The sequence below is a fragment of the Marmota marmota genome, unplaced genomic scaffold (genome assembly GCF_001458135.2).
Source record: "Marmota marmota marmota unplaced genomic scaffold, marMar, whole genome shotgun sequence".
NCBI classification, from domain to species: Eukaryota; Metazoa; Chordata; class Mammalia; order Rodentia; family Sciuridae; genus Marmota; species Marmota marmota.
Genome location: NW_026000016.1, coordinates 478,219 through 493,405, shown reverse-complemented (window position 1 = coordinate 493,405; position 15,187 = coordinate 478,219). Strand labels below are relative to the sequence as shown.

General features: G+C 34.8%; 1 protein-coding gene across 1 annotated transcript in view; it reads left to right on the top strand.

The window, feature by feature from the left end:
• Nucleotides 1-15,187, top strand: part of Malrd1 (MAM and LDL receptor class A domain containing 1) — a 503,883-nt gene that overhangs the window by 10,718 nt on the left and 477,978 nt on the right. The window contains exon 2 of the mRNA XM_015483277.2: nucleotides 12,239-12,379. Within this exon, the coding sequence (XP_015338763.2) occupies nucleotides 12,239-12,379 (141 nt within the window). The remainder of the gene's footprint in view (nucleotides 1-12,238; nucleotides 12,380-15,187) is intronic.

Here is a 15,187-nt window from a genome sequence, read left to right as displayed (position 1 = left end):
GGATAAAGCCCTTAAGCTCTTCTAAGTCATCAGACTTGTTTTATCAATGTGAAGAAGGTGAGGTATAATGTTAAGGGTCAATAGCCCAATATATGCAGCTATTTAATGGTGATCCAAGATAAAGCAAGGTTCCTCTGCATATTGTGTTTGAAAGAGGTGTAACTGCATACCTTAGAACAGTACTTAAAAAACCTGGTTTTCATGCATTGAACAACTTTAAAAGATAGTATAAAATATAGTAAATTTCATAAACAGAATGAACAATTTGTATATGTACATAAATCTCTCCTAAACTTTCTTTTCAATGACATTTAAGTATTTGAAGTTTTATTTATTTTATAGCTTACCATGGACCCAAAGAATTTCAGGTTTGTTATATATGAATTCCACAAACTTTTAGAATGATTCTATTGGGATGGATTAGAAAAACAAGTCACTGTGTGTACTGAGATAAAGTGTGTGCGTGTAATGAGATAAAGGGGACAGTAGCACAAAATTTTACCAAGACAAGGAAAAAATGAAACCTGAGCATATAGACCTGCACACTGGTCTCAATGCAGATGATGAAAGGCCTTTGGAATTTGCTTAAGGATGACTGGTAGCTTTAAAGCCAGAGGAGGTAAAAAATAGGACATATGGAGAAGGGAGTTAAGAATGTTGGATTCCCAAACTGAAGAAGGCTTTGAATATTTTAACAAAAAGTACATTTTTTGGGGGGGATGGGGTTACCAGAAATTGAACTCAGGGGCACTCAACCACTGAGCCACATCCCAAGCCCTGTTTTGTATCTTCTTTAGAGACAGCATCTCACTGAGTTGCTTAGTGTCTCACTTTTGCTGAGGCTGGCTTTGAACTCTCCATCTTTCTGTCTCAGCCTCCCAAGCTGCTGGGATTACAGATGTGTGACACTGCCCAGCAAAAAGTATATTTTTTTATATGTAGATAAAGTGAATTAAGCAACTCCTTATTGAAATTTTTACTGAGATAAATTCTGAAAATTTTCCAGAGAGCAGGAGATAGTAAATGGGAATTATTAGTACTCATTTCAACTAATAATAAACAGTATGAATGTGTTTGACTTTTATTGTTTATTTTAGTTAGAATAAATATGTTAATGAGATGTTTTATTATTCATATGCTAACTTTTGTCTTACTTCCAACACTATTTTCCTTCTATAAGAGCTTATCTTAATCTTGCTCCGGAATCTGAGCTTCTGAGAACTAGAACTGGAAGTGTCTATATATATATTGTATGTATGTTTATTAGATTTCTTCCGTTATTTAGGAAACAGTCTTCATAAAATATTTTTCATGTCAAATAACACTATTAGGAACTTTTTACTTTTGGCAATTTTTGTATGACTTGGATGGTGATACACATAGTTGTGTAATAGAAATCATTTTCTTGAACATGTTTTGATATCTAGAATTGTTTCAGAGTTGCAGACTGTTTGTATTCATAATGGGCAATGGAAATAGAAAAAAGGTGATCCATATGTAATGTGGATTGTCCTTTTGTCTCTCAATATGATTTTGTAAAAAAAAAAAAAAATAGCAGTGATTCTTCCCTGTGAAAACATGAAAGCATCAAAAAAAAAAAAAAAAAAGTACCCCAGCACATTCTGAAGGTTGGCTGGTCAGTGAACCTTTCTTACAGGGAGAGACTAAAACTTTTCTAGAAACTTTTTTTAAAAAAAATTCTATTCTTCAGAATTCCTTATTACATTTCCAACAAAAGAAGCCTTATAATAACTAGGGTAAACTTGATGGGGACTTGGAATTTGGTGAGATTTTCTTAAACCAAAGAGAGAGAGAAAGAGAGAGACAGGGAGATAGTGTGTTAAGCATGCTTCTCTGAAATGATACTATGCTTCCTGAGCTGCAAGCAGTTTCCCTAATATTTTGAAGGCAATGATAAAAAAAATCAAAATGTTATTTCCATTAGGGCAGAAAATTTCCCTACTTCTCTTATTTCTAGAAGACTGATTTTTACTTAAGAATTAATGTATGTTAGATAGACTGAATGGTTACTGGTTTACTGACTGACTAAATGATTGGAGGGATTGTCAGTTATGTTATTTTCTTTCAACATGGAATTGGATGAAACTATACAGCCTTCCCAGGAAGTCTGTTCCTGTTTTGTGCTTCAAGCTTACAAACTGTTGAGAAGGATATTTGGCTTTTGAGCTCCATTTGACAATTTCAAGGACCCCTTGCAACAACAAATGGTAGACTGTTTCTTCCATAAGCAGAATGTTTTCTGAGGCCAATATCTGTTTACTTGTAGAACTTCTGCCTTTCTTTCATCTCATGCTCTTATTTTCTGTTTATAAACGAAGATATTTGTAAATAAACAATTTCTACATGTGCATGCTGATATTCTAGGCTTGGTTAGGAATCCTGAAAGAAGGCTTGCACCAAATTTACAAAAGCAAGGACCTTGAATTATACAGCTTTTAAATGAAATTCCATAAAATAAATAGGACTAGAATGTAATATTTTTCTACTTCCTAAATATAATTATTATTTTCTAAGGGGAACACTTGCTTGAATTTGGAAATTTTACATCTTTTGAGAGAAGTTGAATATTTATTCAGGAAAAAACATAAATTTATTTGTTTACAGATTATCCTACTTAATAGAAAATGACTTCAAGCAACTTTTCATTCAAAGTCCTGAATTCATTTTAATAGAAATTATTGAAAAAACATTAGATTTTCTGGGCAAACTGGTGCTCTGGAATACAGAATTCTATGTACACAACTATGCAACATTTCTAATACTTGATTGTATTCTGCTGAAAGCTGGAGTGAATTCTACAAACACTGGAGACTTCCTTTGAATGTTACTAATTCTAAGTCAAAGTTAAATTTGAAGCATGGTTTGATAATCTTTTTCTGATTAACATAAATCCCATCAATGACACAATTCTTGTCAAAGATAATCTCAACCTGAGGTTTAAGGCAACAATTTGACAAGAACATAGCTTAAGTAATACTGGACAGTTCTGGTTTGCATTGCAAAAGTGCTAATTGCATTTGCTTTCACAGACCTTTGTGAGTTAGAGTTTTTCTTGTTACTGCGTTGATTAAAATAATAAAATTAATTCAGCATGAAAGATAAGAATTTCTCTGATAAAAATGAATTGACATTTTAAAATGCTAAGTCAAATTATAGTAATCTTTTATTAAAATTTATTTTTGAGAATTGTTTAATTCTACTTTCATTTAATTAGAATGTTTTAGATTAATTTCATCCTTCTTAGGAACTGGTCATTAATTTCTGACATTGTTTGAGAGTAAGGGAGATAATTCTTTATGGAAAAAATTTTATATGTTATCTACATGTAAAACAAAACAATAAAATAAACTTTAATTCTATGTAAAAAATTATGATTATGTAATACATAGCTTTCCTCAAAAAATTAAAGTACTCACAAACTTGGAATAGTAGGGAAAGACTTCAACAAAATAATAGCTGTACATGAAAAACCCACAGTAACATCATACTAAAAGGCAAAAAATAGAAATAGTTTCCTTAAAGGTCAGGAATCAAAAAAAAAAAGTATGTTGGCTTTAATCATTTCTATTCCACATGGTATTGGAAAGTCCTGACCAGTGCATTTAGGAAAAATAAGTTTTAAAGAAAGAAGTTAAAGTATCTCTGTTCATGTTCACTGTTAACAGAACACATAATTTTAATATTAAGGAAAAGAGATAAAAGATGTGTGTATTGAAAACAACAAATCATTGCTGAAAGAAATTTACATAGAGAAATTAATGAAAATACATTCTGAAAGGAAATGTATTTCCTTTCAGACACTCGGAGCTACCAAGAGATTTTTATTGCAGCAGTGTCTGATTAACAGGAAAGGAAGAGAAAGAGAGAGAGGGAGAGGGAGAGGGAGAGGGAGAGAGATTGTGAGAGAAGAAAGAGAGAAGAAAGGGAGAGGGAGAGAGCAAAACGGGATTGGGGTGGGGGAGAGCAAAGCACAAGAGAGAGAGAACGCAAGAGAAGAATGAGAGAGAGTTCGGGCAGGAGAGTTTTTATAGCCAAAATCTAATGGGGTCTCTGGGTCTGCAAGCTTCCTTGTTGGCCTACAGTGATAGGATCATACAGTAGTTGCTAAGGGTGTTATCTGCCTTCAGGCAGACAGGGCAGGGGCCAGATGTGGGTTTCTGTTGTACCAGATGGGTGGGGGTCAAGTGTTCAGCCTTGAGTGGGTTGAGTGTCCAGACTTGAGGCAAACAAGTGATAAGGAACCAGACGGGGGAAGGTAAGGGTTGAGTGTTCAGCCCACCATCAGCCTGCTCCGAAACCAACACATTCTATATTCATTAATTGGAATAGTTAATATTGATAAAATGTCTCAAAAATCCAACAATTTTTTTTCATGAATAGTAAAAATCCATTTTAAATGTCATGTGGGAATCTCAGTGGACCTCAAGTACACAAAACAATGTGGAAGAAGGACAAATTAGAGGTCTCACACTTCCTGATTCACAATTATTTTACAGAGCTATCGTAATTAGAAATATGGTGCTTGTATGAAACAGTCATATAGACCAGTGGAAAAGAATACAAAACCTAGAAATAAGTGCTCACATATGGTGTCCAGTGATTTTTGAGACTGGTGCCATAATTATTCAGTGAGAAAGGGTATCTTCGTGTGAAAAGAATGATCTTGAACTCTTACCTTGTACCACATACAAAAGGCTAACTCAGAATAGATTAATTGAAAACAGAAAGATTAGAGCTAAAACTATCAAACTCTTGGATGAAAAGAGGGGGAAAGTTTCTTGATATTGGACATGGATATCTTGGAAATGACACCAAATGCACAGGCAACAAAATGAAAAGGAATTATTCATCAAAGAACACTGTGAATGTGGTGAAAAGGCTATCCATTGAATGAGAGAAAATATTGGCAAATCATATATCTGACAAGGGATTGATATGATGTCCAAACTGTATAAAGAACTATGATTCAACCACAAAGAAACCAAACTGATTTCAACATAAACAAAATACTTGAATAGGCTTTTGCCCAAAGAAGATGTACAAATATCCAATAGACACATGAAAAGATCTCAACATTACCAACCACAGAGAAATGAAAATCGAAACCACAATATAATTACTTGTGTTGTGGTTTAGATCTGGAATATCCCACCAAAGGCTCATGTGTTGGAGGCTTGGTCCCCCTTCGTAGCATGTCAAGAGGTGGGACTTTGGAGAAGCGATTGGATCATGAAGGCTCTGACTCATCAGTGGAATAACCTATGGATAGGTGAAGTCACTGCTGTGAGGTACTGGGACCTACAGGCAGGTGGGGCATGGTTGGAAGAAGTAGGTCACTGTGGGCTTGGCTTTGGGAAGGTTATCTTGTCCTGGGCTCCTTTCCCCACCCCATGCTTTCTTTCCACCATAAGTTTAGCAGTTTTTCTCTGCTACTGCCTACTGCCATGATGTTCTGCTTTACTTTAGTCCAAAAGTAATAGAACCAGCTGACTGGATGGAAACATCGGAAACAGTGAGACAAAATAAATGTTTTCTTCTCTAAGTTGTTCAAATCAGGTATTTTAGTATCTGATATGACATATAAGCTGACTAATAGAACTTCACATCCATTAGGATGGCTATTGTAAAAACAACAAGCGAAAATCTAGAAACATGACATGTATTGGTGAAGATGTGGAGAAACTGGATCACTTGTGCTTTGCTGATGGGAATGTAAAATCTTGTAGCCACTTTGGAAAACAGATGGCAATTCTTCAAAAAAAAAAAATAGTCATAGAGTTTTTGTGTGCTACTTCAGTTTCATATCTGGGTATATATCCAAGAGAAATGAAGTAGGCACTTAAAGAGATATTTGTTCATCAGTATTTAAAGTAACATTATTCATGAAACCCCAAAGCTGAAAGCTACACAGTGTCCATTGGCAGATGAATTGATTTAAAAATGTGATTTTACATTTACATTTTTATTTAGTCTCAAAAAAAGAAGGAAGGAAATCTGATGCATAGATAAACCTGAAGACATTATACTAAATGAAATAAGCATATCACCAAAGACACTTTATTATTCTATTTATATGAATTACCTAGAATAGCCAAATTCATAAAGACAAAGGTAGAATAGTGTTTGCCACGGAATTGGGATAGGAAGAAATGGGAACGTAGAGTTTGAAGGGTATAAAGTTTTTGTTTTGCAAGATGAAGAGTTTTAAGATGGATTGTGGCTGGTTTCATAACAATGTGAATATACACTTAAAATTGTTAAAATGATAAACTTTCATGTAATGTTATATCTTACCACAATAGAAAATTTGTAGTACTTATTGTTATGGAAAGACTACACCTATGTCTCCCAAAAGTTTCAGGATAAAGAAAAATCACTAAGTTGGACTGAGGTAAAATCATGAACTAAGCGTGGTTTGATTTTTAACATTTTCAATCTCACCCCCCTGCTTTCTAGAACTTTCCTAATAAGCATTTGAAACTGTGCTCTGTTGTCTAAGAACTTCATGTCATAACGATTTACCCAGACCATTTTCTTTCCTTAGTTCTGCATTATCTGTCTTTCACTATCACCGCCTTCCTGTTTCCTCAGCAGTATGCCCAAGTTGTTACTTTGCGATATAATTTAATATATTTTTTATCCTTTTTTGGTGTTAAAGATTGAATATCTGAGACATTCTTTAGTGTTTTTTTTTTTTTTTCTTGTGTGGTGCTGGGAATTGAACCAGGGCCTTGTGCATGCAAGGCAAGCACTCTAGCAACTGAGCTATCTCCCAGCCCCTCTTCAGAGGTTCTTTAATGAGAGAATCTGATGCTGTGGAAGCCAATTCAGGAGTTAATTGTGCCTTCCAATCAACCTTTAAAATGCACAGTGGAGGCATCCTTCCTCTTCGCAGTAATTCTAACTTTCTGGATCATAAAATTGAAAATAAAATGATGAGCTTCACAAGTTGAAAAAGTTGAGGAGCTTGGATTTTACCCACATTTTCTGTATGCCACTTCTCATTGCTCTTTATATGGTCTGACTGTATGTTAGTCCACACAATTTAGGGATGGGGTGGTCGCAGTAATCTATGTGGAAACCAATTTTATTATAGCAAATAATTTCTGAGTTGAATGTGAATGTATGGTCTATGAAATGAAAAAGCAGAGCAGCCACAATGCATAGGCAATTATTCAAATGGTGTAAAATGTACAGTTCTCTATTGGGAGGGCACAAATGAATACTTAAAAAGCTTTCTGGTTTTTGAACAATCCAGTAGTTCATGATTATGTTCTTAAATACATAATTTTAAATGTGAGCTGAATAGATATATTTCATAACAAAACAAATCTCTGTTGTGACTATTCAGAGGGAATAATGTTTCATTTAGCTATTTTTTCCCAGTTTTAATACGTCCAGAAATTATGATCATTAGCCTGTGTATTAAAAAAAAAAAAGAACATCGCAAACAGATATCAACTAAATCATTAGGTTTCAAGGTACTTTCATGGTTTTAAAAAAAATATTTGTCACCTGTGTAAGAATGTCTGCATTTTATACACATATGTTTTAGTCAACTTTCATGCGGGCATTACTAAAAATCTGACAAGAACAGTTTTAAGGAGGAAAAGTTTATTTGGGGGTTTATGGTTGTAGAGGTTGCAGTCCATAGATGGCTGGCTCCGGGTAAGGCAAGGCATCATGGTAGAAGTGATTAAATTAAACCTTATATAACCCAATTATTTCATCTCTAAACTTTCTTGCATTGTCTCACATATGATCTTTTAGGAGGATACCTCATATCTAAACCAAAACAACATAACTGCTGAAATATGGTGATAAAATAATCTAGAATATTTTATAATTACAGATCATAGTGAAATTGCTGAGAACTTAAATAAAACTTGAAAATGGATGCTCATTTATGTAAATATATGCATAGCCAATTAAATGATACACAAGAACATACTCATGGATTGTTCAGTGACCAGGATACATTCTGAGATGTGAATTATTAGGCAGTTTCTGTGTTGTCTGAACATCATAGAGTGTACTTACACAAACCTGGATTGTATAGCTTGCTATGCATCTGGGCTATGCAATATAGCTACTTTTCTAAATGTGGTTTACAATTAACTGAAACATTGTTAAATGTTGCAAATATATACATACATACACTGACTATATAATTTAGTTCATTTTTGTTCAACCAGATTCCCTTGATCATTAAGGGTCTTAAGACCCCTAATAACTGGGTATTTTAGCTATTCTAAATACCCCAAAGGGCTTAGAGAAATTGTAAATTTAACTATGGAGTCAAAAAGACTGGATTCCAACCTTGACCATAGCTATCTTATTTTATAAAAGTTCCCTAATGTCTAGAAGATATTGTCTTATTTTCCTCAAGTTGAAAATGGATTCATGCCTGATTCATGTTGTTATTATAAGAAATAAAGTACTGCACAAAACAAATAATGTCAATCAATTGTAGCAATAAGGATTCTTGTTATTATTACAGAATACAGATGGTGAACAAAATCATTAAAAAATAGGGAATCCAAGTTAATAAAATAGACTTCTGACATTGAAGCAGGTTTAGTTAACTATTAAAAATGAGAGTTCTAAATTGGCTCTCCATTCTCAGGGGTGATCTCAAGAAAATGCACCAGATAAATTATTAGTATTTATTATTAAACAGTACTTTATGTGAAAAAGTGAACAAGTGATGATTATGTTCTTGCAGCTGGGTTGCCTGCCAAGAACCAACTATTAGTTCATATATTTACTGCCACTGTGCATAATTCAATTAGTCAGGGAAAGAGAGAACTTGTCAAAGGACAATCTCCACAGTTGTGAAGGCCTACAAACCAAGGAATAACTATTTGCAATTGACAGCGTCTATTTTTAGAACATGACATTTGCAGATATTGTATAGTGGAATAAAGCATTATACGGTTTATTTTGGGGGAACAACCAAGTGCTTAAATTCTTCTGTTTCTCTCCAAATTCTTGGATCCATTATACCCAGAAAAACCAACAACAATAAAAAATAAAAGACTGAAATGCCTCTCTTGTGATGAAACTCCTAGCAGAGGGGCCTTTGTGGTTTGATTTTCCCAAACCTAAAATTCTGATATGACTGGATGGCAGGAAGATCAAGTTTGTAAAAGTTTGGAGAAGCCTTAGAATGTGTAAGCAGAGCTTAAATAGGTGATTCTGATGGGAATTCAGATGTTATAATAGTTCCTAATATTTCAAGGAATCTGGGAGCCGTGAAGGATATATATATAAAAAAATATCATTAGATCCTCCTAGCAGTTATTTAAGGGAGATGGTAGGATGTTATTATTCTAATCTTTCAAGTGAAGGAAAGGGATTGAATGGTTTGGGTAAGGGACTCAATTAATATGAATTCAAATCAGGAGTACATCTTCAGTTGTTTGACCCCATGTAATATTCTTTTCGTTTGAGCCCATTGTCTTTTGTGTGCAGTAATTTATTCGAATATAATATACAAAAAGCTTTGTATTAATAAAGTAGCCATAGATTTGGTAAAAAATAATCTGAGGTTAATTTGTATTTGTCATTTGTTGCTAGCTTTTCTTTTTCTACTATTGTCTTATTTCTTACAGAGTCTGTGATGGTTAATCTGAATTATCAATATGATTGGACTAAAGAATATCTAAGATTAAGAGAATTCTGGATGTTTTGATGAGGGGGTTTTCTGAAATGATTGGCCTGTGGGAGAGCAAACTGGGTGGGGAGATTGGCCCTGAATGTGGGCAGCATAGTCTAGCAGGCTTGGAACATAGATGAAAGAAGAGGTGGAAGAAGGAGGAAGATAAGGCAGATGCAAGCTTGATTCTTCTTGAGAAGGTGCCTGAGAAATCAGACTTCAGCTCCTTCACTGTTCCAAAGCAGACTCTGAAAAGAGATTGTCCAGGGAGTTGCCAGGACTTTACTGATGACATAGGGGTACATCCTTGGTCCTTCTTGTTCTAAGGCTCCAGCTTTTGGGACTGAGTGGCTCCTTGTTCCTTTGGCTCTCTAGCCTTTACATGGACATTGTAGGACTATCCAACTTCTGATTCTGAAATCCAATCTAATAAATCTCCTAATAAATCATTTATCCTGAAAGTTCTATTTCTCCAGAGAACCCTGACTAATGCAGATTTTCATACCTGGAGTGGAATCATTGCTATGACTAACCTATGTGGTTCGTTTGAACTGGGAAAAGTTTGGAGAAGCCTTAGAATGGTGTAAGCAGAGCTTAATAGGTGATCCTGAGGGGAGCTCAGGAGTGCAAAATGCCAAGAGAAATGCAGATAGCAAAAACTGTGCTATTGAGGTTTCAGAGGGCAATGAGGACTTAATTGGGAACTGCAGTAGAGGTCATTCACATTACATCCCAGAAAGGAGATTGCCTCCATTTTGCCCAGATCCTGAGAGTTTCTATAAGACTGAATTTAAAGGTGATGGATTAATTAATATAATAGAAGAAACTTCAAGGCAACACCAAATTCATGTAGTGGCATGGTATGCAGGTGGCTTTTAGTAAGGTTTACTGTAAGAATCAGAAGGAGAAAGAAGCGGGGGAGGGAGGGAGGGAGGGAGCGTCTATCTAGATGATAGGTCTATCTAGATGATCTCTGGGATTTTTGGTCAACTCACAGTTGACCAGAAAAGCAATTGGAAAATTGGGCCTAAGGAAGATCTAGTTGCTGGAGACATTACCATCACTACAGAGAAACTAAGTACTCTGCACAGGGACAATAGGAAAGATGCATTGAGGACATCTCAGGAATCACCAAGAACAAACACACGGCAGGCTCAAGATGTAAAAATGAAAACTCACTTAAGAGAACCTGGAGGCACACAACTTTGCACAGGGTGCCTAGGAGGTTGTTTCATCAGGATTGGTTCACTGTGCTCAGCCTCCAAGTCATGCAGAGAGTGCTGCAGCTGTGGTCCAAGGGGGACTGGCTACAGCTTGAACTGTCAGAAGACCATGTCAGCATCCATATGGTTCCAGTTCTTCAGGAATGCAGGATTCTGGAGATAGGGCATCAAGGAGTCTTCCTCCAAGATATCCAAGGAAAACCTGGTAGACCAGGCATAGTGGGCAAGGTCATAATCACTGTGGTATCCCCTGAAAGGTTGATAAATGAGGCTGTAAGAATAAAGCCAAAGCTGGAATGGAGAGCCCAGCTTGAATTAAGAGATGCCAGTGAAGTGGAATATCTGCTGAGGAAAGCTGCTGACTGTGGACAGAATCAACCTAAGATAGAGGCCTCATGGACCATCACCTTGAAGGCCATAAGGGCAGGGCTGCCCAAGCCCTTTGAAACTCACATCTCACTACCATTTGCCCCAGATGCTAAATGTGGAACTATAGGAACTAATATATACCTGCCTGGGTTTCTGTCTTGGTATAATCCCATTTTTTTTCTTTCTGTGCCCTTATTTCTTCCTTAGGGAATGGAAATGTTAAAATTTATCATTTTATATTGGATATATGTAACTTGCTTTTGAGTTTTACAGGGACTTACAGCCAAGAGTTTGTCTCAAATCTCAGATGAGACATTAGATGGTGAGAACTGTAACTTAATTAGTGTATTAAGTCATTTGATGGGCTGATAATTTGCAAGGAGCTGGGCATGGTGGTGCATGCCTGTAATCCCAGCTGCTCAGAAGACTGAGGCAGGAGGATTGCAAGTTCAAAGCCAGTCTCAGCAACTTTGTGAGGCCCTAAGTAACTTACTGAGACCATAGCTCAAGATAAAAAAGTAAATAGGACTGGGGATGTTGCTCAGTGGTTAATCACCCTGGGTTTAGTCCCTGGTACCAAAAAAAAAAAGTTTTTTGAAAAGATTATTGAACTGGCTTGTGACTACAGGTAGGTAGGATTTGGCTGGAGGAAGTAGGTCACCGGGAGAGTGCCTTGGGGGTTTATATTTCATCATTGGTGCCTTGCTCTCACCTCTGCTTCCTGGCTACCATGAACTGAGCAGTTTCCCTCTGTCCCATCCTTCTGCTATGATGTTCCCTCTGCCTCATCTTGGGACCAGCGAATGGAGTCTACTGATCATGGACTGAACTTCTGAAATCATGAGCCATAATATACTTTTCCTCCTCTAAGTTGTTCTTATTAGGTATTTTGGTCCCAGTGATAACAAGCTTACCAATGCAAAGCCAAATGAGATTGTGCAAGCTAATTACTTTTTTCTCTCATTAGGCTCAAACTACGAAAGATGTGATTTTGAGGACGGGCTCTGCAATATGGAACAAGAAGACAGTGTACAACTTGGTTGGAAAAAGAGAAATGGGATGACTGGTCTGTCACCACCATTTCACGATCACAATGGTGATATGTCTGGTAATTGCTTTGAATTTTTAAAATTTCCTTTATTTCTTCATTTGTTTATTTCTTACTTTTTTTTTGTCCCAAGTATATGATTAGGTCATAGAACCTTGACTGATATTTACATTGTAATAATTATAGTGTCTAATTTTATGTATTCTTTGATCATTTTTGGAATATTTCTGATTCTAAAGTATTCCAGCAGATTATCATAAATGGGTTCCTGGGATTCCAACAGGTCTATCTAGATGATCACTGGGATTTTCTTAGTTAATTTGATACCTTGTGAAATTTAAAATGTAAATATGATAACACTATATACATTATACAGTCAATTTTTTTTTTTTTGCTTTTGGCTGGACTGGTTTCAGCTCTGTCTAGTAATGTTTGTTTAATCAGGCTCACTAGAAAGCTCTATGGACTGCCCACTGGACTTTGAAGGATTCTGGAGCCAAAATTTTATTCCTTTCTCCATTTGTTAATTAATGAATTTAATTTACTCAAAATTATATACAGTGATTAATTTATATAAGTGAGAGAAAATCAATTCCATGCCTGCTCTCATCTGGTAGGTTTCAACATAATATGAAGAAAGATACCACATTGCCTGACTAAAGGCTGATTATTTTTATAAGAGTGATACTTCCTTCAAATAAATATAGGACATATTCAAATATGGATAGCGCCCTGGGAAACATTTAAAGCAAGCAAATATTCAGGAATTAGTTATTAGTTTGGAATTGTTTTTGTTAATATTATACCTATTATTTAGAATCCTTGTTCTGTTAGTCCCTACCTGTAAGATCTTGATATATTTACTTTTTTGAGTCTTAGTTTTCAAAACTATAAGGATAGTAGTACTAAGTTCATAGGATGGTTATTGTAAGAGCTAAATGGATACTGTTGGTAAAACTTATTATAGAACACCTGGCCTTAAAAAGTAGGTTTTCAGTAGAGTTCTGAATAATTTTGGTGTTGCTGTTTTTAACTTCTATGTAAACAAGATGAAGTTTCTTATTTTTTTTAGCTTTGATGTCAAACAAATACATTTGTTTAGAATTTTTAATGACTGTTAATAATAAGTCAACCTAATTCCAAAAGTAAACCAGTTTCATTGATAGGACCAACCATTAACTGCAATACCTGGGGTTTTATTATAGATTTGGTAATGTTAGAGGGTGATATTCAGTTTTGCTCCCAAACTTTTGCCATTGCAATGTCTCATGGATTGCTGATTTGGCACATCTGCCCTTCAGTACCTCTCTATTGTTTCTTCCTTGTACATGGAAGGTTTTTCACGGCCTATATTACTTACCCTCATCTTCTTTGGAAACAGAATGCCTGATTTTCCTCTATCTTTTGCATTGTGTTTCCTGCCTTGCTTATCTTCTTTTTTTTCTCATTTTTCTATGCTTATTTTTGGATAGCCTCATTAAGAAATGAAATGGGAGGGGTGGGCAGTGCATATTAAAGAAAAATGAGAAGTTGTATGGACATCCATCCTTTAATTATATCATCTGGATGGATTTAAAAATCTCTGGAGTGAGAGTAACTGGATTAGGAATTTAGACCTGTCCACCTGTTGTCTGGTCTCAGTTTCCTCAACTGTAAAATGGGGTTGAAAATAATACCAAAAGCTGAAGAGAAATAAGAGGTAAATTATTGCCTGGCATCATCAATTGAAACCTGGTGATTTTAATAGTAGTCATGTATCTTTTATAAATATAATTAAATGTTAAATTAGGAGTATGCCTTAATAAGAATTTTAGGTAAGAAAATTTTCTGGCTTAAGATATTAAATGTTAGAACATTTTTGTAGAAAAATTATCTTGGAGCTTTGTCTCCATTTCAAAATCCTATTTCCTTAGTATTAATCCAATTTTGAGTTACTTACTCTTGAAATAATTTACCAGTGCTTCAAAATAAGATTTTTTTATTATATAATCAATGCCTTGAGTTTTCACTAAATTTGAAAATCTATTAGGACATTTAAAACATCACTCCTGTGTCAATATTTGAAATCTAATAAAGCTCAGGGGCAGAGAGACTAAAGCGTAGTATTGAGTTTTAAGAGCATATAGCATTGCACTTGGATAAGATAGTATCACTACAACACAAATACATCTTCACAATGATAGCGTGACTATTTAAAAACAGTAGTAAGAATATAAATGTTTTAAATAATTATGGAATTTGGCTGATATCAAGAGTGATGTAGATGTTTTTAAGATGTATGATTCACTGGAAATCTAAAGTGTATATAGGCTATTAAACAAAAAAAAAATTTATTTGTAAAGTTTACATTTCCCTTTATGCTACAGATGCTGTTTTCCTTTTTGGGTATTTAAAATTACTTTAAAATGAGAACAATTAGAACTTTTGTCATTTTGATCTATTGTTAAATGAGATCTGAAATCTATGTATTATATTATGAAATATATACTCTATTAAATAAACCCAATGTCAGTATTTTGTTCTGTAGTGATGACTTGTACTACATATGTAATCTACGTATATTATAAGTCCTACAAATCAATGTCATGATATTTTGCTTTAAACAGTATTAAAAAAAGACAAAAACAGCCTTTTATCATATTTATTATTTGCAATACTTTCATATGTTTTGATTTTCTGAGTTTGTCTCTGGTATCATTTGTCTTCAGCTTGAATAATTCTGCTGGTGATAAATTATGTTAGTTTTCCTTCTCTGAATGTTTTTATTTTGTCTTCATTTTTGAAATACATTCTCACTGGATATAAATTTTTTTAGTTTTTTTCTTTTCCCTTTGTATGTTAAAGACATTATTTCATTGTCTTCTGGCC